We start from the raw sequence: 21,886 nt of genomic DNA on the forward strand, positions 1-21,886 counted from the left end.
GTCAATCAGACCTTAGAGAGAGAGAGAGAGAGAGAGAGAGAGAGAGAGAGAGAGAGAGAGAGAGAGAGAGAGAGAGTCAAAGTAAAAAAAAAACTTTATTTCACTATACAATGGTTATTCTGAGAGAGAGAGAGAGAGAGAGAGAGAGAGAGAGAGAGAGAGAGAGAGAGAGAGAGAGAGAGAGAGTCAAAACCCTTTATTCCATTATAAAATGGTTATTCTGAGAGAGAGAGAGAGAGAGAGAGAGAGAGAGAGAGAGAGAGGGGGTTGCAAGAGACCATCACCACGTGCTGTTGGTATTAGCTGGGCAGGTGGGCCAAGGAATATTTGGGCAAGATTATATCCACGTCATTATCACTGACTTGTGACAGATCATATCCTTAACTTGTCTATCGCCAATTTTGTTTAAAGGTTTAAAGGCCTCTCATGAATGGCAGAGACGAGGTACGGTGGTAATACCTTACCTAGCAGGACAAAGCCCTAGAGACTAAACATGTATACTGTATATACATATGATCAGCGCCCAAGGTCCCTCTCTACCCACAGTAGGACCAAGGAGTGCCAGGCAAGATTGCTGATGACTCAGCAGGTAGATCTATAGGCTCTCCCAAGCCCCAATCATTAGGTCACAAGGATGGTTGGGTTGCAGATACCACAAGAAACTAACGTGCTTGAGCGGGACTCGAACCCAGCTCCAGCGATCGCCAGTCAGGGATGTTTCCTTTCGCATAAATAATTCATAAAATTATGCGGGACAGAAGAGTAGCGAGAAACCCAATGATGATAAAGGCGAAAATTCCACGCCATAGAAGACCGAGAAGAATGACACTGTCTTCCCTTCTGTCCTAGAAATCCCCCAAAAACTCCCCCCTAACATAAGATTAGCGGGAAAACAGCGTTGCCAAATCCATCTTGGGCTTTCTTCCTTCCACTCTCCCCCACCCCTCCCATCTTATCCCTTCCTAAGGCACGAGCTCAGATAAATGGATAATCAATCATCCGCAGAAGTTGAAGATTTCGATGATTAGCAGATAAATCACAGGTTAAATCCTAATTAGTATGTACGTCATCACAAGCAATCCGGGCCGAGCTCCAAGGCTTCATCATCTCTTCGCGGGGGTCAGTTTTCTGTGCAGCTGGTAATACTGAGAATGGTGTGGAAATACAGGAACTTTGATTAAAACAGCAGGAGCGGCTTACCAGCCTCTGATTAACTAGATGGTAACCCTGGTGGTGGTGGAGGTGGTGGTGATGCGAGAGATGAAGGAAGCAAGGAATAAGACTTAAGAGAGCAGGAATAAGAAGAATTGCAGGAAGACAACGATGGTGAAAAGTCTATTAAGGGAAGTATGTCGATAAGAGGCACAATAGAGAAAGAAAGTTGAAGGAAAGGATGAAAGGAATAAGGATTGGAGGAAGATAATGATGGTGAAAAGTCTATTAAGGGAAGTGTGTCGATAAGAGGCACATTAGAAAAAGAACAAAGACGAAAGAAAGAAGGAAACGAGGAAAATGGAGACAGAGGCAATTAGTTATTGGTGGCTGTAAGGAATGGTAAAAGTTATATGCACTGATAAAGGCTCTTTGTCAATTGATTTATATAAGAAATATTGAGGGAATAATATTTTCTCCCTGTTCGATCCCTTTGGCTTATGGCATCTTGTAGCTTAGCTTGTAATAAATAATAATAATAATAATAATAATAATAATAATATGAATGCACATACAAAAGCATATATAGCGAGTCATAACGCAGAAAATCATAGTCATATATAAGTTCTTGAAAAAAAAAAAAAAAAAAAAAAAAAAAAAAAAAAAAAACACGTTTATCAGGCACTAGTGCTTAAAGTTGTGAATGCAAGATGATTTCCTCAGTAGAATTAAATAGTATTGATCTGGCTTTTCCAAAACTAATGACAATTACGATCCTTTTTTAGCTTATGCCTGAGGAGTAAAAAAAGAAAAATAGTGGAGGAAAGATTAACATAAAGGAGTAGGTCCAACTAAATACCTCTGAAGCAATGTCTATATTTTCATAGAAAAAATAAAGATGAACAAAGGTAAGTAAATAAAAACGTAAATAAATACATAAATAAAAATAAACAGGTAGAGAAAATACTTTTAACTATTTATTGATTTATCTTTGTTTATTTATTTACTTACCAACTCAAAAAGTTAATAAAGAACAAACTGCTCTAAACATGACAGCTGAGAGAGAGAGAGAGAGAGAGAGAGAGAGAGAGAGAGAGAGAGAGAGAGAGAGAGAGAGAGAGAGAGAATTACTTGCAAAGAAACGCATTGACAACATATTTTTTTCCGAGTTGGCGGAAATTTCGAAACTATTAAAAATAAAACTCTCTTTGGTAGCATATCAATATCATTATTCCCGCGAAATTTTCAAAAACTATTAAAACTACTGTCTTTGGTAACGCATGAGCAATGCAAATGTACTGTTTACGGGTCATCGCAAACAAACACTTCCATGAAAATTCCTCCACATTATTTCACACAATTCCAAATTACATCGTCTAATTAGCAAGACGCCTTTCAGTAATCTAAGAAAGACCTGATCATCTATCCTCCCCTTCTTTCTTCAATGTCCCTTCCCTCCGCAACCAGGGGAAAGGGAGAGGGAGGGAAAGGCCCTTCCTTCTGGCACCAGAGGAGAGGAAGAGAATGGACCTTCCCTTCTTTCTTCAATGGCCCTTCTCCGGTTGTTGTGTCCTGATTGGTAACTTCTCTGCCTGGTGTTTACCAGACGGGGGTTTGATTCCCACTCACTCATTAGTTCCTTTAGTGTCTGCAACCTTACCATCCTTGTGAGCTATGGTTGGAGGGGGGGATTTGGGGGAGCCTATAGGTCTATCTGCTGAGTCATCAACAGCCATTGTCTGGCCCTCCCTGGTCCTAGCTTGGGTGGAGAGGGGGCTTAGGGCTGATCATATATATGGTCAGTCTCTAGGGCATTGCCCTGCTTGCTATATAAGGCAATGTCACTGTCCCTTGCCTCTGCCATTCATGAGCATAGGGCGTTCAGGGGCCTTCCCTCCTTTCTTCAATGCCCCTTCTCTCCAGCACCAAGGGGGAGAGAGTTCAGGGGCCTTCCCTCCTTTCTTCAATGACCCTTCTCTCCAGCACCAAGGGGGAGAGAGTTCAGGGGCCTTCCCTCCTTTCTTCAATGACCCTTCTCTCCGGCACCAGGGGGGAGAGAGTTCAGGGGCCTTCCCTCCTTTCTTCAATGACCCTTCTCTCCGACACAAGGGGGGAGGGAGTTCAGGGGCCTTCCCTCCTTTCTTCAATGACCCTTCTCTCCGGCACAAAGGGGAGGGAGTTTACGGGCCTTCCCTCCTTTCTTCAATGACCCTTCTCTCCGGCACCAGAGGGGAGAGAGTTCAGGGGCCTTCCCCCCTTTCTTCAATGACCCTTCTCTCCGACACAAGGGGGGAGGGAGTTCAGGGGCCTTCCCTCCTTTCTTCAATGACCCTTCTCTCCGGCACAAAGGGGAGGGAGTTTACGGGCCTTCCCTCCTTTCTTCAATGACCCTTCTCTCCGGCACCAGAGGGGAGAGAGTTCAGGGGCCTTCCCTCCTTTCTTCAATGCCCCTTCTCTCCGGCACAAGGGGGGAGGGAGCTCAGGGGCCTTCCCTCCTTTCTTCAATGCCCCTCCTCCGGCATGAGGGGGGAGGAAGTTCAGGGGCCTTCCCTCCTTTCTTCAATGGCCCTTCTCTCCGGCACAAGGGGGGGGGGAGGGAGTTCAGGGGCCTTCCCTCCTTTCTTCAATGCCCCTTCTCCGACACGAGGGGGGAGGAAGTTCAGGGGCCTTCCCTCCTTTCTTCAATCCTCCTTCTCTCCGGCACAAGGGGGGGGGGAGGGAGTTCAGGGGCCTTCCCTCCTTTCGTCAATGCCCTTCCTCTCCGGCCCAAGGGGATAGGGAGTTCAGGGACCTTCCCTCCTTTCTTCAATGCCCCTTCTCTCAGGCACCAGGGGGGATTGAGTTCAAGGGGCCTTCCCTCCTTTCTTCAATGCCCCTTCTCTCCGGCCCCAGGGGGGAGGGAGTTCAGGGGCCTTCCTTCCTTTCTTCAATGCCCCTTTTCTCCGGCACCCGGGGGGGAGGGAGTTCAGGGGCCTTCCCTCCTTTCTTCAATGCCCCTTCTCTCCGACACCCGGGGGGAAGGGAGTTTAAGGGGCCTTCCCTCCTTTCTTCAATGCCCCTTCTCTCCGGCACCAGGGGGGAGGGAGTTCAGGGGCCTTCCCTCCTTTCTTCAATGCCCCTTCTCTCCGGCACCAGGGGGGAGGGAGTTTAGGGGGCCTTCCCTCCTTTCTTCAATGCCCCTTCTCTCCGGCACCAGGGGGGAGGGAGTTCAAGGGCCTTCCTTCCTTTCTTCAATGCCCCTTCTCTCCGGCACCAGGGGGGAGGGAATTCAGGGGCCTTCCTTCAATGACCCTTCTCTCCGGCACCAGGGGGGAGGGAGTTCAGGGGCCTTCCTTCCTTTCTTCAATGACCCTTCTCTCCGGCACCAGGGGGGAGGGAGTTCAGGGGCCTTCCTTCCTTTCTTCAATGACCCTTCTCTCCGGCACCAGGGGGAAGGGAGTTTAGGGGGCCTTCCCTCCTTTCTTCGATGCCCCTTCTCTCCGGCACAAGGGGGGAGGGAATTCAGGGGCCTTCCCTCCCTTCTTCAATGCCCCTTCTCTCCGGCACCAGGGGGGAGGGAGTTCAGTGGCCCTCATTCCTTCAATGCCCCTTCTCTCCGGCACAAGGGGGGAGGGAGAGGATTGAATGTGGAGTGAGGGAAGGGGTTTGGGGAGGACTCGAATGAACAGGGGCTGGTAATCACATATCAAGTCAGCGGGCAAAACCCAAAAACAGTCCTTATGACACTTGTACGGAAAACTCATCTCGAACGACTTCTCCTCAAATTAGTTGCGAGAGTTAAATTAGATCTTTCGGGAAAAGTATCCAAGAGGTAAGATAATCTCACGCTAATTACGGGTAGATGATCACAGGGGTAATCATATTCATGGATTTGGAGCTCTGGCAGGAGAGGAGGGAGCTATTCTCCCTCCTCCTCCTCCTCCTCCTCCTCCTCCTCCTCCTCCTCCTCCTCCTCCTCCTCCTCACTCACTCTCCCAAATTCTCTTCATCCTTCAGCATCGTATGAGATGCTGGTGTCCCCCTCATACGCACGCACGAACAAACTCAAATCATTTCTAGAATTGACCAGCAAAGGAAAAAAGATAAATAAATAAATAAAAAAAAAATACTATTTTCACCCCTCACTTTTCTGTTTCCGCATAACAAGCATCTAATTTCCCGTATGCATGCGTGCGTGTGCGTGCGTGCGACATACACACACACACATCAGTTTTTCCCACCCCAACTGCATACCATTACGTCCGACTGCACAGGACTGCCCCCCTTTTTTTATACCTAAACAAAAAGGGTCGAATGCATATGGCAAAAGTGACTTGTCCCGGTATTTAAACTCCCTATATGATTACAGACTGATGGTTAGTTTCAGTTTGAAACTAATATTATGATAGCAAGAGACGCTTTTTATAGTTTTATATACATTATAATAGTTTGAATACGTTTAATTTTATTGTGAACACGCACAAACACAAGAATACACAAATGCATATTTCATATATATACATATATACATATATATATATATATATATATATATATATATATATATATATACATATATATATATGTATGCATGTATGTATTTATATATAGATAGATAAATGTATATTTTATTGTGAACTGGGGTTGTAGCTTGGCTAGTAATAATGATAATGATAATGATAATAATAATAAAAATAATAATACACAAATGGATACAATAAATACATAAAATATATGCATGCACACACACACACTATATATATATATATATATATATATATATATATATATATATATATATATATATATATATATATATACTCACACACACACACACACACACACATATATATATATATATATATATATATATATATATATATATATATATATATCTTTTCCGTCACGCTCAACTCTCCCCCTCTATCAAGTAGGAGAAAGAGGGAGTAGTCATACCATGGGGAAAGAAGGGGTGTGTGAGTATGTGTTCACATCGAACTAATCATTTATCCGTTATTTTTGTCGAGTCCCGTATACTAGTGTATATGTGTGTATGTATATATATGTGTGTATATATATACAGTATATATATATATATATATGCATATGCATATATATATATATATATATATATATATATATATATATATATACTATAATAACCCTCCTATCATTATTTAGCATTTCTAATTACACCTATTATTGTGTATAATTTTAGCGCCATCTATTGATTGCTGATCGTAGCGGACAGCATGGATGAAATTACCTTTTGTTATTTTTACGTATGTAATCCTTGGAAATGTTTACTTCCAAGCTCTTTCAAGTTAATACTTTTGAGTTCGTTATCCGGTGGCTAATTCTTCACTTGTTTCTAGTATTTATTAAGTGGTTATTTGTTATTATTTTGTTATATATTTATACATGATCTAAAATAAGTAAAGTCTTTGTTTAATTTTAACTTTAATTTGATCATTCTCCTAATATATCTACTGTACCTACATGAAGTGTTGCCCTCATTACTGAGAATTTATGAATAGTCAAGTGGAAAGCTGAAGTTGTGACAAATTGGGGGCCTGTCCGGGATCTACTTACGTATGTGTTACGCTTACGCTCGATCTTGACGGATTGTGAAATTCATTTTGTTGTTTCTCTAAAATGATGGACAACATGAGTGTAGTGTATTAGTGATATTTTGCTAGTTTATAACTGACCACCACCGGATAGTGTTCTCCAGCGCGCTCACACTTTCACCTAGAGAATGTTGTGTTGCTACACGTCATCTTAAGTATACATCGAGATTTTGGAGGACGTGCAGGCAGGGTAATGGCAGCCTAGAATTCGTCATTCTTTTAACCCTCGACTCTGTTGACTACCATCGCTTAGCGATATCTTCATAGTCGCCCCAACTTCTCGAGGTGCTTCGAGGCATTCAAAACCTCATCATAAGGAATTGAAAGATTCCTTCCTTAGGAACTTCTGTTCCTCCTACTCAGGGTACGACCTTCGCTCTTTAAAGGATTTCGGCTTCATATTGTTACGACCACGTGGTCAAGAACTTCGTTCTACCTCGATGGATATTTAAAGGTTTATTCCTTGTTCAGGTAACTGTTGGTACTTCCAATTATTTACTTCATTAAGAATATTTTATTCAAGATTATTCGTGGTTGTGCATTATTGGTGAACTAAGTTTTCTGATTGGCATGGATTATTAAAGCCTTGTTCATTTAAGTGAATTTCTGAACATTGTAGGACTTAAGGATTAAGGAAATTCCTGTGGTTTGTGGGTGCCTTCGCACCATAAATCCATGAATGCCCTAACGTTTTTAAGTTTTATAGCTTTTGTATAGTAGTAATATAATTTCCAGTGATATTTTCCATTTTATCAGTATTGAGAGAGGCCTTTTGATCTTGAGAAATTTTTAGGTGCACCCAGGGAGCACCTGAATACACTACAGGAAGCTAAAAAGGACCAGCTTCGCCAAATAGCTGTAAGGGCAAGAATATCTGTAGGCCATGCTGTGGTGAAAGCTGAACTATTGGGAAAGATATTAGATTTACTGATAAATAGTGGTAACATAACTGAAGAAGAGGCTCTTCCCTTAAGGCCTTTAACACTTGAACGAGGTGCTGCTCGTACTGTTACTATAACTGAAGACCCAGAGATAGTGAAATTGAAACTCCAACTTGAACTGCAGCAGTTAACAGTAGAAGCTGAACAAAAAAGGCTAGAAGCTAAACAAAAAAGGCTTGAAGCTGCAAATGCCGCAATAGAAACTGAGCAAAGAAGACTTGAAATAGAACGTAAAGAAAAAGTTCTGTTGGAAAAGGAACTATCAGCCATAAGAATGGAAGAAAGGTTTGCAGAAAAACAGCTACCTGATGCTTTTGACCTTAGTAAAGCACGCAAACTCCTGCCTGTCTTCGATGAAAAAGATCCTGATGTTTTTTCATTACTTTTGAAAACACTCCAACGTCTCTCAACTGGCCTAGAGACCAATATGTTCTCTTAATCAGAAACTCCTTCAAAGGAAAAGCTGCATATGTGGCAGCACAACTTGTCCAAGAAAGGGATTATGAAGTCTTTAAAACTGCCATATTAGATGCTTATAGTGTTACAGCAGAAGGGTATGGACAAATCTTCAGACAAACTTTGAAGAACCAAGCTCAAACCTATCTAGAGTTTTTCACATTGAAGTTGAAGCAGTTTAATAAATGGATAGATAAGGAACAAATAACTACTTTAGAACAATTAAAGAATTTAATAGTTTTAGAAGAATTCCTGAGGCATATTCCAGCTAATGTGGCAATGTTTATTAGAGAAAAACAAGAAAAAGATGGAAAAAGGGCTGCCCTATTAGCTGATGATTACCATCTCATTCATAAACTTAAACCACATTCGTCCTCACCTTCATCTTCCCCCCAGGTTTGTACTTTTTGTAAGAAAGAAGGTCATCATATTAAAGACTGTCCTAGTCCCAAATGCAAAGCATCTCATGGTAAGGCTTCTCCTAATGCTTTTTCACAAGGACCCAAATCAGGGAATACTGCAAATAAAATGACTCTTCACTGTGCTCAACCTCTATCAGACTTTACAGCATTTACATATCCTGGTAAAGTAAATGATATTCCCGTGCAAATTTTGAGAGATACAGGGTCATCTCAAACTATCATTAGCTCAAAGTTAAAAGATTTAGCTAAACCAACAGATCAGTATGTAACTGTGTCAGATTTGACTTGTCAAAAGGTTTCACCTATTGTACAGATTTCTATTGATTGTCCTTATTTTAAAGGTTCAACTAATGTCGCCTTGTTGGATTCTGACCTGCCTTGCAAGAACATAGACATGATACTTGGTAATGACTTGGCTCAAACTAACGGTACTCCTAGTCTTATCATTACGCAGCCTGAAGTAGTGATCGAAAAAGCTTGCAAAGAGTTTTCTCCGGTGGTAGAGCTTCCCTGCCAAGTAGTCACCAGGTCTACAACCTCAACTTCTAGAGACACTGAACACACAGGTAAGGTGGATCAAAGTACTTTAGGTAAAAAAGTCCTTGCTGATCTTGTTGATATTCCCTCAGATGAATTTGTAGAGTATCAAAGGTCTGATGATAGTTTGAAAGAATACTTTGATAAAGTAAAAGATGACGTTGATGAAAGTAAGTTACCATATTTTTATCTTGATAATAACATCCTTATGAGACGTTATAGACCTTTGAAGATTGCAGGACAAAATTCCTGGCATGATAGTTACCAACTTGTAGTTCCTTCTAATCTTCGTGCAGCCTTATTGGATCTTGCTCATTCAGCAGAGTCTCATCTAGGCATTTCCAAAACCTATATGCGTTTGCTGGACGATTACTACTGGCCTGGTATGAAAGCTGATGTAAAGTACCACATAGAATCTTGCCATCCCTGCCAGGTAACTGGTAAACCAAATCAGAAAATACCTCCAGCACCATTAGTTCCTATTACAGTACCTAATTCTCCTTTTGAAAAGGTAATTTTAGATTGTGTTGGTCCACTTCCCAAAACTAAAAAACAAAATGAGTACATTTTAACCTTGTTGTGTCCTACTACTAGATTTCCTTTAGCCGTACCTATAAAAAACATATCTGCTAGAACAATTATTGTTAATCTTCTTAAAATATTCACCATTTCTGGTTTTCCAAAAGAGCTTCAGTGTGATCAGGGGACAAACTTCACTAGTGATTTGTTTAAGCAAACTTTAAAGCAGTTAAACATCTCCCATATTTTTGCTTCAGCTTATCACCCTCAGACTAATGGAGCCCTCGAACGAGTACACCAGACCATTAAAAGCCTCCTGCGCAAGTACATTTGTGAAACTGGACGAGACTGGGATGAAGACCTGGATCTGCTTATGTATGTACTTAGGAGTACACCTAATGAATCGACTGGAATTTCTCCCTTCGAGATGATGTTCGGCTGCAGACCTAGGACAAACCTTAGTATGGTAAAAGAAAACATCCTAAGAGGTACTTACAAAGACCAGCAAGTAAGTATTCCGCAATACCTTCAAAGTCTTAAGGTTAAATTTGACCATGTTTATGAATTTGCCAATCTGAATTTAACTAACAGTCAGATTCGAATGAAAAACCATTACGATAAAAAGGCCAAAATTAGAACTTTCTAAGTAGGAGATGATGTACTTGTATATCGACCAGTTCCAGGAGCTCCATTGAGAGAAAAATTTATGGGTCCGTATAAAATCACTAAAAGGGTCTCTAAAACAACTTATGCAATTGAAACTCCAGATAAAAGGAAGCCTAGCCAGTTAGTGCACATTAATCTTATAAAACCATACCAATCTGCAAAGATTTCTCCACAGGTAGTTCACCTGATATGTAGAGAGACTGATCACTCCACTCACAACTCAAGGATAACTACTCCCATCGAGACTTCTCCTACCCCGAAAAACCTAGTACCCGAGGCAGTTGATAATGATAAACTTTTAGCTCCTCTTGAGCCAGACGAAGAAGAAACTTTGGCTCATAATCATATTTTGTCATGGAAAGATGCTAGTAATTCACAGATTCTTTCTTTACTTTCACAGTATCTTGGTCATCTTCCTAAGGTGGAAAGGGAAGAATTAGAGGCTGTTCTGAAGTCTTATCCTGCAATATGTTCAGACACTCCTGGTTGCTGTACCTTGGTGCAACATGATATTGTGCTAGAACCAAATGCCAATCCCGTTCGTCAACCTTTTTATCGGGTGTCCCATCGTTTATTACCAGCCTTGAAGGCTGAGGTTGAGTATTTACTAAAACTAGATTTGGCTGCACCAAGTAAGTCTCCCTGGGCATCGCCTTGTATTTTAGTAAAAAAGCCTAACAATTCTGTAACAGTCAAGGATGCTTATCCATTACCTAGAATTGCAGATATTATTGACTCTGTGAGTAATTCTAAATACCTTACCCAGATTGATCTCTTGAAGGGTTATTATCAAATTAAATTAATAGATAGGACAAAAGAGATATCGGCCTTTATAACACCTTTTGGTCTCTTTGAATACAGAGTTTTGCCATTTGGGATGACTAATGCTCCAGCTACATTCCAAAGGATGGTCCATGAAGTTACACGTGGTTTGGAGGGTGTGTATGTCTATTTGGATGACATCGTAATAGCTAGTAACTCCTGGGACGAACATCTCAAGATCTTAAAAGAATTCTAAAGACTACTGGAAGCTAACCTAGTTATTAATTTAGCCAAGAGTTCATTTGGTAAGGCAAAAGTTACATACCTAGGATATGTCATTGGCAGTGGCTCCATATTACCCAAGGATACTAATGTAAAGGCTATAACTTCATTTCCCACTCCTAGTGATAAAAAAGAACTCAAAACTTTCTTAGGTATGGTGTCATATTATTCAAAGTTTTGTCCTAATTTTGCCATCATAACTTCTGCTCTACATGTCTTGACATCCAGCAAAGTAAGGTTTCACTGGACACAGGATCACGATAAGGCCTTCCGGCAGCTAAAGTTATTCATGACTTCATCTCCTTTGTTGCAAGCTCCTAATCTTACTAAACCTTTTTTTATACAGGTCGATGCTTGCAATACCGGATTTGGTGGTGTCCTACTGCAAGAAATCAATGGGACCAGTACTTTTCCTCCTTTGTTGGAATACCTGCTGCCAGTATCTTATTACTCGGGAGTGTTCAAAGGCGCTCAACTAGGATGGCCTACCATCGAGAAAGAATTATATAGTCTTGTTGCTACTGTCCTTCATTTTCGTCCATATCTGGAAGGTGCTGCACGCGTCTTCATTTACACAGACCACAAACCCCTCACCTTCCTCGAAAGGGCAAAGCTTAACAACAAGAAACTTCTTCGATGGTCATACATCTTGTCTTCTTACAACATTGAGATCCACAGCATTCGAGGATCAAACAACACCATCGCCGACGCATTATCACGTTTTAGACAGAAAGCCACAATTCACTAAATTTGTCAATAAGATTGTCATAGTAATTTCATTCCTACTGTACCTACATGAAGTGTTGCCCTCATTACTGGGAATTTATGAATAGTCAAGTGGAAAGCTGAAGTTGTGACAATATATATACACAGTATCTAAGTGATTTATGAACTCAGTCTGGAGTTTAAAAATTCCTAAAATTAAAAAAAAAATTAAATTTCCCTTTAAAGTTCCCTAACCCAATAAAACGTTGAAACTTATCAGTAACATAGGAAAAATACATTTATCTACAGCTACTACATACTTCTGAAATACAGAAAACTCTATGTATGGATGTACAAGGTTGAAGGTAAGGCACTATGCACTCACAGCACAGGTGATATAATTTCCATATTTGTAACTATTTGATTTAGATAAATAACCAAAATGGTTCAATATCCAAGGCCTACTGAAAAGACATTATTAAAAAATGAAATCAAAACTCATTTGCTATTAAACTTCGAATTTGAGTATGACCTTAAATTCCATTAAATGGTCATGTGTGAAATAATTATAATACCATATCACATACATCTGAATGGGCTGAATAAACTATTGTTTTTAAAAGAATATGCAAGAAGTCTAACCTGTAATTAATCATCAGCTGGAAATATAAATTTCTAACATTAAAGGGCTCCAGATAACAGCATAATTCAGATATGTTGTACATTGTGGTTTAATTTAAATTCATTCTTTGCAATCTTTGTAATTACTTATTGGACAAACAAGATATTGGTCAACTATAATTTCAAAAGTAATATTTTCAGTAAAACGTATTTGATATATAAGTTACCTGACATTAATAATTCCTCACTAAAATTAGATTTTTTTTTTTCATATGAGACAACTATTGAAATAAGCTTTCTCAATAGAAGCTACTGTCTAGATTTACAATGAAAGTCCAAATAAATATAATGAAATGGTAGAGAGATGATACACCACTAGCTAGATTTACAATGAATTTTCAAATTTCAAAAAACATAATGAAATGCGTACAGAGATGATATACACCAATAGCTAGATTTACAATGAAATTCCAAATTTCAAAAAACATAATAAAATGGGTACAGAGATGATACAGTTGCTCTTAGACCCTCTCTGGATTTTTGTTGCTAATTAACAATTTTTCTTTTAATTCATCCAATGTTTCACTACAGATTTTAAGAGGTATAATCTGTTCAGATGTCGTTGGCCACTACCCTCAGTTGTAGATGACGGGCAGTCACTGGGCAAAACCGCTCCAGACGGTTGGTCTGGAAGTACCTCCAAAAAATCTTATCATCCCTGAAGGTGTAGAGCTCTTCGGGATACCGGATGAGGAGAGCACTTTCTGGATGGGGATCCTCTATCATCTGGAAAGAGGTTGAGCATTACGCATAAGAGGCTGAGTATTACGCAATAGAGGTTGAGCATTATGCGATAGAGGTTGAGTATTACGCAATAGAGGCTGAGCATTACGCAATAGAGGTTGAGTATTAGGTAATAAAGGTTGAGCGTTACGCAATAAAGGTTGAGCATTGCACAATAGGGGTTAAGCATTACGCAAAAGAGGTTGAGCATTAAGTGAAAGGGGTTGAACATTACGCAAGAGGGGTTGAGCATTACACAAAACAGATTGAGCGTTACGCAATAAAAGTTGAGCATTATACAAAACAGGTTGGCCATTACGCAATTGAGGTTGAGCATTACGCAAAACAGGTTGAGCAATGTGCAATAGAGGTTGAGCATTACACAAAAGAGGTTGAGCATTATGCAATAAAGATTGAGCATTAGACAAAAGAGCTTGAGCATTACGCAATGCCACGACTAAAAGACAAGTAAATGGATAAGCTTTTCAAACGTTTATAATAAATCAATTTAAAAGATAAAATTATTTAGCAATGTATGAGGCAGTCTCCTCTCTGTTCACTATAATAAATACCCTTCTTTTTTTACCTGCTGATCTCTCAAATAGGAAATTTGGTTTTTAGTGATGAAATTGAACGAATCGCAATCGGAAAAAGCCATGTGCGATAGCTGGTCAAGTCCACAGCCGTTCAAAATTGCCTTTGTCAGAAGTCCCTCAGGATTTGTTACGGTTTCCTCGCTGGCATCGTTTGTTCCATTCACCTGGAAATAAAATAAAATGAAATCTCTAACTAAAAGATCGACAACTTATATAGAAGACAAGCTAAGTATTTCTCTTATCTACCAAAATAATAATTCATGAATCCAGACAATAGCTTCCCATATTATTATTATTATTATTATTATTATTATTATTATTGCTTGTTAAGCTTGTTGGAAAAACAGGATGCTACAAGCCCATGGCCCCAACAGGGAAAACAGCCCAGTGAGGAAAGGAAAAAAGGAAAAACTACAAGTTTCAGAGCAAAAATAACATTGAAATAAATCTTTCATTTATAAACTATAAAAACTTGAAAATAACAAGAGACTAAAAACTTCAAAAATAACAAGAAGAAAAACAAAATAGAATAGCGTGCCCGAGCACACTTTCCTCAGGGGCGATTCTACTCACTAAGTATTTTGCCAGGGTCGCAATGACGAGATGGTGTGAAGGAGTACCAAGTACAATAGGATCCAAATATCCGGTCTCTCCCTCCACTATAATACCATTGTGGGATCCCATGACATCCACGGATAAAGGCTTCGTCATGATAGTTCCAAAAGGCATCGAGATTCCACCGAAGTTCCACAGGATGGCGAGACGAGCTGCCAGCCACTTCTGCCAGGTACCCTTGAAGGCCGCTTTCCTCAAGGAGGAGAGTTGCGATCCGCCGATCAGCTGTTTGGGAAGAAAGTGCAACAAAAAATGTTGGAAAAGAACAAAATATTGGAGGAAAACGTCACAAAAAGGAGAAAAATGACAAAATTTCTTCTATATAAAAAGACCAGGAGTATCTCTCTCTCTCTCTCTCTCTCTCTCTCTCTCTCTCTCTCTCTCTCTCTCTCTTATATATAAATACATATCCACAAATTGCCCAAACTAGCGTACTGTCGTTAGGAAAGGAGGACGGGTGGGAAGGGTTGAATCTGTTTGTGCACACATCTATCTTAACATCGAGTTGTCATTTTTAACAGGCTGTGTACACTTGCATTTAGTAAAAAGCCATAAAATTTGTTAGAGTGACACTAAAACTAGTGACACAAAAATGGAAGAAAAAACAAAAATGTATTGAGGACAAAGTTGCAACAGGCAAATTTGGAAATGCATGGAAGAAAGTTGTAACTGGTAAACTTGGAAATGCATGGAAGACAAAGTTGCAACAGGTAAACTTGGAAATGCATGGAAGACAAAGTTGCAACAGGTAAACTTGGAAATGCATGGAAGACAAAGTGGCAACAGATAACTTGGAAATGCATGGAAGACAAAGTTGCAACAGGTAAACTTGAAAATGCAAGGAAGACAAAGTTGTAACATGAAGTTGCAACGGGTAAACTTGGAAATGCATGGAAGACAAAGTTGCAACGGTTAAACTTGGAAATGCATGGAAGACAAAGTTGCAACAGGTAAACTTGGAAATGCATGGAAGACAAAGTTGCAACGGGTAAACATGGAAATGCACGGAAGATAAAGTTGCAACAGGTATACTTGGAAATGCATGGAAGACAAAGTTGCAACGTAACTTGGAAATGCATGGAAGACAAAGTTGCAACAGGTAAACTTGAAAATGCATGGAAGACAAAGTTGTAACAGGTAAATACATGGAAGACAAAGTTGCAACAGGTAAACTTGAAAATGCATGGAAGACAAAGTTGTAACAGGTAAATGCATGGAAGACAAAGTTGCAACAGGTAAACTTGAAAATGCATGGAAGACAAAGTTGTAACAGGTAAATGCATGGAAGACAAAGTTGCAACAGGTAAACTTGAAAATGCATGGAAGACAAAGTTGTAACAGGTAAATGCATGGAAGACAAAGTTGCAACAGGTAAACTTGAAAATTCATGGAAGATAAAGTTGCAACAGGTAAACTTGGAAATGCATGGAAGACAAAGTTGCAACGTAACTTGGAAATGCATGGAAGACAAAGTTGCAACGTAACTTGGAAATGCATGGAAGACAAAGTTGCAACGTAACTTGGAAATGCATGGAAGACAAAGTTGCAACGTAACTTGGAAATGCATGGAAGACAAAGTTGCAACAGATAAACTTGAAAATGCATGGAAGACAAAGTTGTAACAGGTAAATGCATGGAAGACAAAGTTGCAACGTAACTTGGAAATCCATGGAAGACAAAGTTGCAACAGGTAATAACTTGAAAATGCATGGAAGACAAAGTTGTAACAGGTAAATGCATGGAAGACAAAGTTGCAACGTAACTTGGAAATCCATGGAAGACAAAGTTGCAACAGGTAAACTTGAAAATGCATGGAAGACAAAGTTGTAACAGGTAAATGCATGGAAGACAAAGTTGCAACAGGTAAACTTGAAAATGCATGGAAGATAAAGTTGTAACAGGTAAATGCATGGAAGACAAAGTTGCAACGTAACTTGGAAATCCATGGAAGACAAAGTTGCAACAGGTAATAACTTGAAAATGCATGGAAGACAAAGTTGTAACAGGCAAATGCATGGAAGCCAAAGTTGCAACGTAACTTGGAAATCCATGGAAGACAAAGTTGCAACAGGTAAACTTGAAAATGCATGGAAGACAAAGTTGTAACAGGTAAATGCATGGAAGACAAAGTTGCAACAGGTAAACTTGAAAATGCATGGAAGATAAAGTTGCAACAAGTAAACTTGGAAATGCATGGAAGACAAAGTTGCAACAGGTAAACTTGAAAATGCACGGAAGACAAAGTTGCAACGGGTAAACTTGGAAATGCATGGAAGACAAAGTTGCAACAGGTAAACTTGGAAATGCATGGAAGACAAAGTTGCAACAGGTAATAACTTGAAAATGCATGGAAGACAAAGTTGTAACAGGAAGTTGCAACGGGTAAACTTGGAAATGCATGGAAGACAAAGTTGCAACGGGTAAACTTGGAAATGCATGGAAGACAAAGTTGCAACGGGTAAACTTTTGAAATGCATGGAAGACAAAGTTGCAACGGGTGAACTTGGAAATGCATGGAAGACAAAGTTGCAACGGGTAAACATGGAAATGCACGGAAGATAAAGTTGCAACAGGTATACTTGGAAATGCATGGAAGACAAAGTTGCAACGTAACTTGGAAATGCATGGAAGACAAAGTTGCAACAGGTAAACTTGAAAATGCATGGAAGACAAAGTTGTAACAGGTAAATGCATGGAGGACAAAGTTGCAACAGGTAAACTTGAAAATGCATGGAAGACAAAGTTGCAACGTAACTTGGAAATCCATGGAAGACAAAGTTGCAACAGGTGATAACTTGAAAATGCATGGAAGACAAAGTTGTAACAGGTAAATGCATGGAAGACAAAGTTGCAACAGGTAAACTTGAAAATGCATGGAAGACAAAGTTGCAACAGGTAAACTTGAAAATGCACGGAAGACAAAGTTGCAACAGGTAAACTTGAAAATGCACGGAAGATAAAGTTGCAACAGGTAAACTTGAAAATGCACGGAAGACAAAGTTGCAACGGGTAAACTTGGAAATGTATGGAAGTCAAAGTTGCAACAGGTAAACTTGGAAATGCATGGAAGACAAAGTTGCAACAGGTAAACTTAGAAATGCATGGAAGACAAAGTTGCAACAGGTAATAACTTGGAAATGCATGGAAGACAAAGTTGCAACGGGTAAACATGGAAATGCACGGAAGATAAAGTTGCAACAGGTATACTTGGAAATGCATGGAAGACAAAGTTGCAACGTAACTTGGAAATCCATGGAAGACAAAGTTGCAACAGGTAAACTTGAAAATGCATGGAAGACAAAGTTGTAACAGGTAAATGCATGGAAGACAAAGTTGCAACAGGTAAACTTGGAAATGCATGGAAGACAAAGTTGTAACAGGTAAATGCATGGAAGACAAAGTTGCAACAGGTAAACTTGGAAATGCATGGAAGACAAAGTTGCAACAGGTAAATGCATGGAAGACAAAGTTGCAACAGGTAAACTTGGAAATGCATGGAAGACAAAGTTGCAACAGGTAAACTTGGAAATGCATGGAAGACAAAGTTGCAACAGGTAAACTTGGAAATGCATGGAAGACAAAGTTGCAACAGGTAAACTTGGAAATGCATGGAAGACAAAGTTGCAACAGGTAAACTTGGAAATGCATGGAAGACAAAGTTGCAACAGGTAAACTTGGAAATGCATGGAAGACAAAGTTGCAACAGGTAAACTTGGAAATGCATGGAAGACAAAGTTGCAACAGGTAAACTTGGAAATGCATGGAAGACAAGGTTACAACAGATAAACTTGGAAGAGAAGGCTATAGAATATAAAGTGTTAGGATCAATGAAAGTAAAAATCGCAATGTTTCAAGTAATTTGAGGATAGTTTTCTTTTATATCAACACAGAGATAACACGGTGACCATCATGTCGTGGACACTGAAACGTTATATACCAACAAAAGAACAGTGTACCTTTTTAGTTTTGATTTCCTTAGATGTTACTAGATTTTTAATCCCCATACATTACTTTGGAATTCCATAATGAAAGTAATAACTCACTTAGAGGCATTAGAATCTAATGATTAGATAAACAATATTAAATGGGTAACGAATCAGGTTCAAATAGAAAATGATATCTCATATTCTCAACAAAGTTGACTTACTTTCAACATAATATAAATGAAATTGCACAAAAACAAAATTGATCTTCGTTTAGTCGGATCCACACACATGAAAAAAATCAGGAAAACTTACTTTAGGCAGATCCACATAAGTGACCTGAATACTTACTTTATGCAGATTCACGTAAGTGACATGAAAACTTACTTTAGGCAGACCCACATAAAAGACGTGAAAACCTACTTTAGGCAGATCTACATAAGTTACGTGGATATTTACTTTAGTCAGATCCACATAAGTTACGAGAATATTTACTTTAGGCAGATCCACATAAGTGACCTGAAAACTTACTTTAGCCAGATCCATGTAAGTGACCTGAATCATGGGCAGTCGAAGGATCCAGTTAGCCCACTCATCAGCGGGGGTCACAGTCTCCTTCCACAGGTAAACGTAGATCCTGCGAGTCTTCTTGGTGTCCACGGAGGCTGCTTCAACTGAGCAGGCGTCCAGGGGCGTGAGGTAGGAGTTGTCCGGATTGTGCACGAAGGTTATAGGGGGTGGGAAGGGAGCTGGCTATATTTCCATAAAAATAAAGATGTATTTATTAAGAGCACACATATACATAATATATATATATATATATATATATATATATATATATATATATATATGTGTGTGTGTGTGTGTGTAGGTATATATACACATACTGTACACACAATATATATAGATATGTATATATACATAAATATATATATATATATATATATATATATATATATATATATAAATATATATATGCATATATATAAATATATATATATATATATATATATATATATATATATATATATAAATATATAATATGCATATAAATATATATAATGTATATAAATATATACATACATATGTATATATATATATATATATATATATATATATATACATATACATATATATAAATGAATATATATAATATATATAAATATATACATACATATGTATATATATATATATATATACATATACATATATATAAATGAATATATATATATATATATATATATATATATATATATATATATATATATATATATATGTATATATATATATATATATATAAGAAAAATTATAACACACATACAACAAAAGTACAAAAAACGACCAAAATAACGAGTCACTCACCGAGATATGACGCAGCGTCACCATCTTCTGTCCTTCGTCCACGATAAAGAGCGTGACGAAGCCAACGACGACAAGCAGGATGGTCAAGCGACGCCAGGAGTCTCCGATCATGAGATACCCGAGCCATCCCACTGCAACAGAGAAATATTACGGGAGAAAAATCAGGATTTTGAATGCTAACTGCGAATGTATTTCGATGGATATTCAGGGAAGTGGGAATCGTGTTTGCGAGAGGTGGTAGAGTGTGGTATCTGTTATTATTGTTGTTATTATTGTTTTTATTGTTGTTGTTGCTTTTATTGTTATTTTTGCTGTTGTTGTTGTAAGCCTAGTTGTCATGTGAATCGTGTTTGCGAAAGATACTGCACAATGCTAGTATTATCATGATTGTTGTTGTTGTTGTTGTTGTTGTTATTAAACTACTACTACTACTACTACTACGACTACTACTACTACTACTACTGCTAGTAGTAGTAGTAGTAGTAGTAGTAGTAGTAGTAGTAGGAAGCTGTAACTCTAGTAGGAAATCCGTCCATCCCGAAAATAAAATGAGTTAATTAATTAAAAACTCATGTAAAAGAGAACTAATAAAACTAAGATGAATTCGTGTATCATGAGAAGAAATTATTAGAAAAAAATCACAGATGGGATTTTTGGAGTACTGCTTCAATAAAATAAGTATCTTTTACATGCGTCTATATATATGGATACATATCCATATAAATTTATATATATATATATATATATATATATATATATATATATATACTTATATATATGGATTTATATAAATATATATATATATATATATATATATATATATATATATATATATATATATATATATATATATATATATATATATATATATATACCGCTGGGAGAGGATAATGTAATATCCCGTTCAGAATGTACTTTTCATACTCCCTTTTTTATTTAAGTCAGGTTTATATAAACACAATCACTGAGTACTAAACGATATCCATTACTTTAATTGATGAAACGTCAAATTAATATTCAATATCCTAAAGCAATAAAGATTTCGATATGATAAAACTACGCAGTGAATTATATTGGTTTCTGCTTCATTTAATGATGTAATAACACCAGTACAACTAATTTTTCCTTAAATGTTAGTTAAACAACATCGTGCGTGTAAATATAAATAAATAAATATGATTATTATTTAGTTATTAATTATTATTAAATTAATCATTATTATCTATTAGTTGCTATTGTTATAATTATCATTAATTATTATTATGAAATTTTGAAGTTCTAATGATTCAAATACCCGATTAGTAAGATCATTCCACAACTATGTCACAGGTGGAATAAAACTTCTAGAATACTGTGTAGTATTGAGCCTCATGATGGAGAAAGCCTGACTAATAGAATTAACTGTATACTAATAAAAAACATATGGAATAAAACTTCTAGAATACTGTGTAGTATTGAGCCTCATGATGGAGAAGGCCTGGCTATTAGAATTAAGTGCATACTTATAAAAAGCATATGGAATAAAACTTATAGAATACTGTGTAGTATTGAGCCTCATGATGGAGAAGGCCTGACTATTAGAATTAAATGCATACTTATAAAAAAACATATGGAATAAAACTTCTAGAATACTGTGTAGTATTGAGCCTCATTATGGAGAAGACTTGACTAATAGAATTAAATGCATTGTAATATAAAAAAACATTTTGGAATTAAAAGAAAATATATACAAACTACATCAACGCTAAAAAAAAACCTTGATCAGAGTTGGAAAGCCGAGTGCCGATTCACTCTAGCTAAACAGAGTAATTTTCCTTTTTCCAAGACAAAGTGATTGATGTGTCTTGTCTTACCTTGCGTCATTTTTCCCTGATGGTATCGGCACATCACAACATTAATGGACTCGTCCATTAACTATAATGGGGGGGGGAGAGT

The 21,886-nt window shown here is 38.1% G+C and overlaps 1 protein-coding gene across 1 annotated transcript in view; it reads right to left on the bottom strand.

The window, feature by feature from the left end:
• Positions 1 to 12,680: 12,680 nt before the first annotated feature.
• LOC137646890 (uncharacterized) overlaps positions 12,681 to 21,886 on the bottom strand; it is a 12,189-nt gene continuing 2,983 nt past the window's right edge. Inside the window, exons 2-6 of the mRNA XM_068379958.1 lie at positions 19,952 to 20,082; positions 19,121 to 19,342; positions 14,625 to 14,891; positions 14,042 to 14,215; positions 12,681 to 13,458 (exon numbers count right to left, since the gene is read on the bottom strand). Of these exons, the coding sequence (XP_068236059.1) occupies positions 13,285 to 13,458; positions 14,042 to 14,215; positions 14,625 to 14,891; positions 19,121 to 19,342; positions 19,952 to 20,082 (968 nt within the window). The 3' untranslated portion in view covers positions 12,681 to 13,284. The remainder of the gene's footprint in view (positions 13,459 to 14,041; positions 14,216 to 14,624; positions 14,892 to 19,120; positions 19,343 to 19,951; positions 20,083 to 21,886) is intronic.

Source organism: Palaemon carinicauda, chromosome 9 (assembly GCF_036898095.1).
Source record: "Palaemon carinicauda isolate YSFRI2023 chromosome 9, ASM3689809v2, whole genome shotgun sequence".
Lineage (NCBI taxonomy): Eukaryota > Metazoa > Arthropoda > Malacostraca > Decapoda > Palaemonidae > Palaemon > Palaemon carinicauda.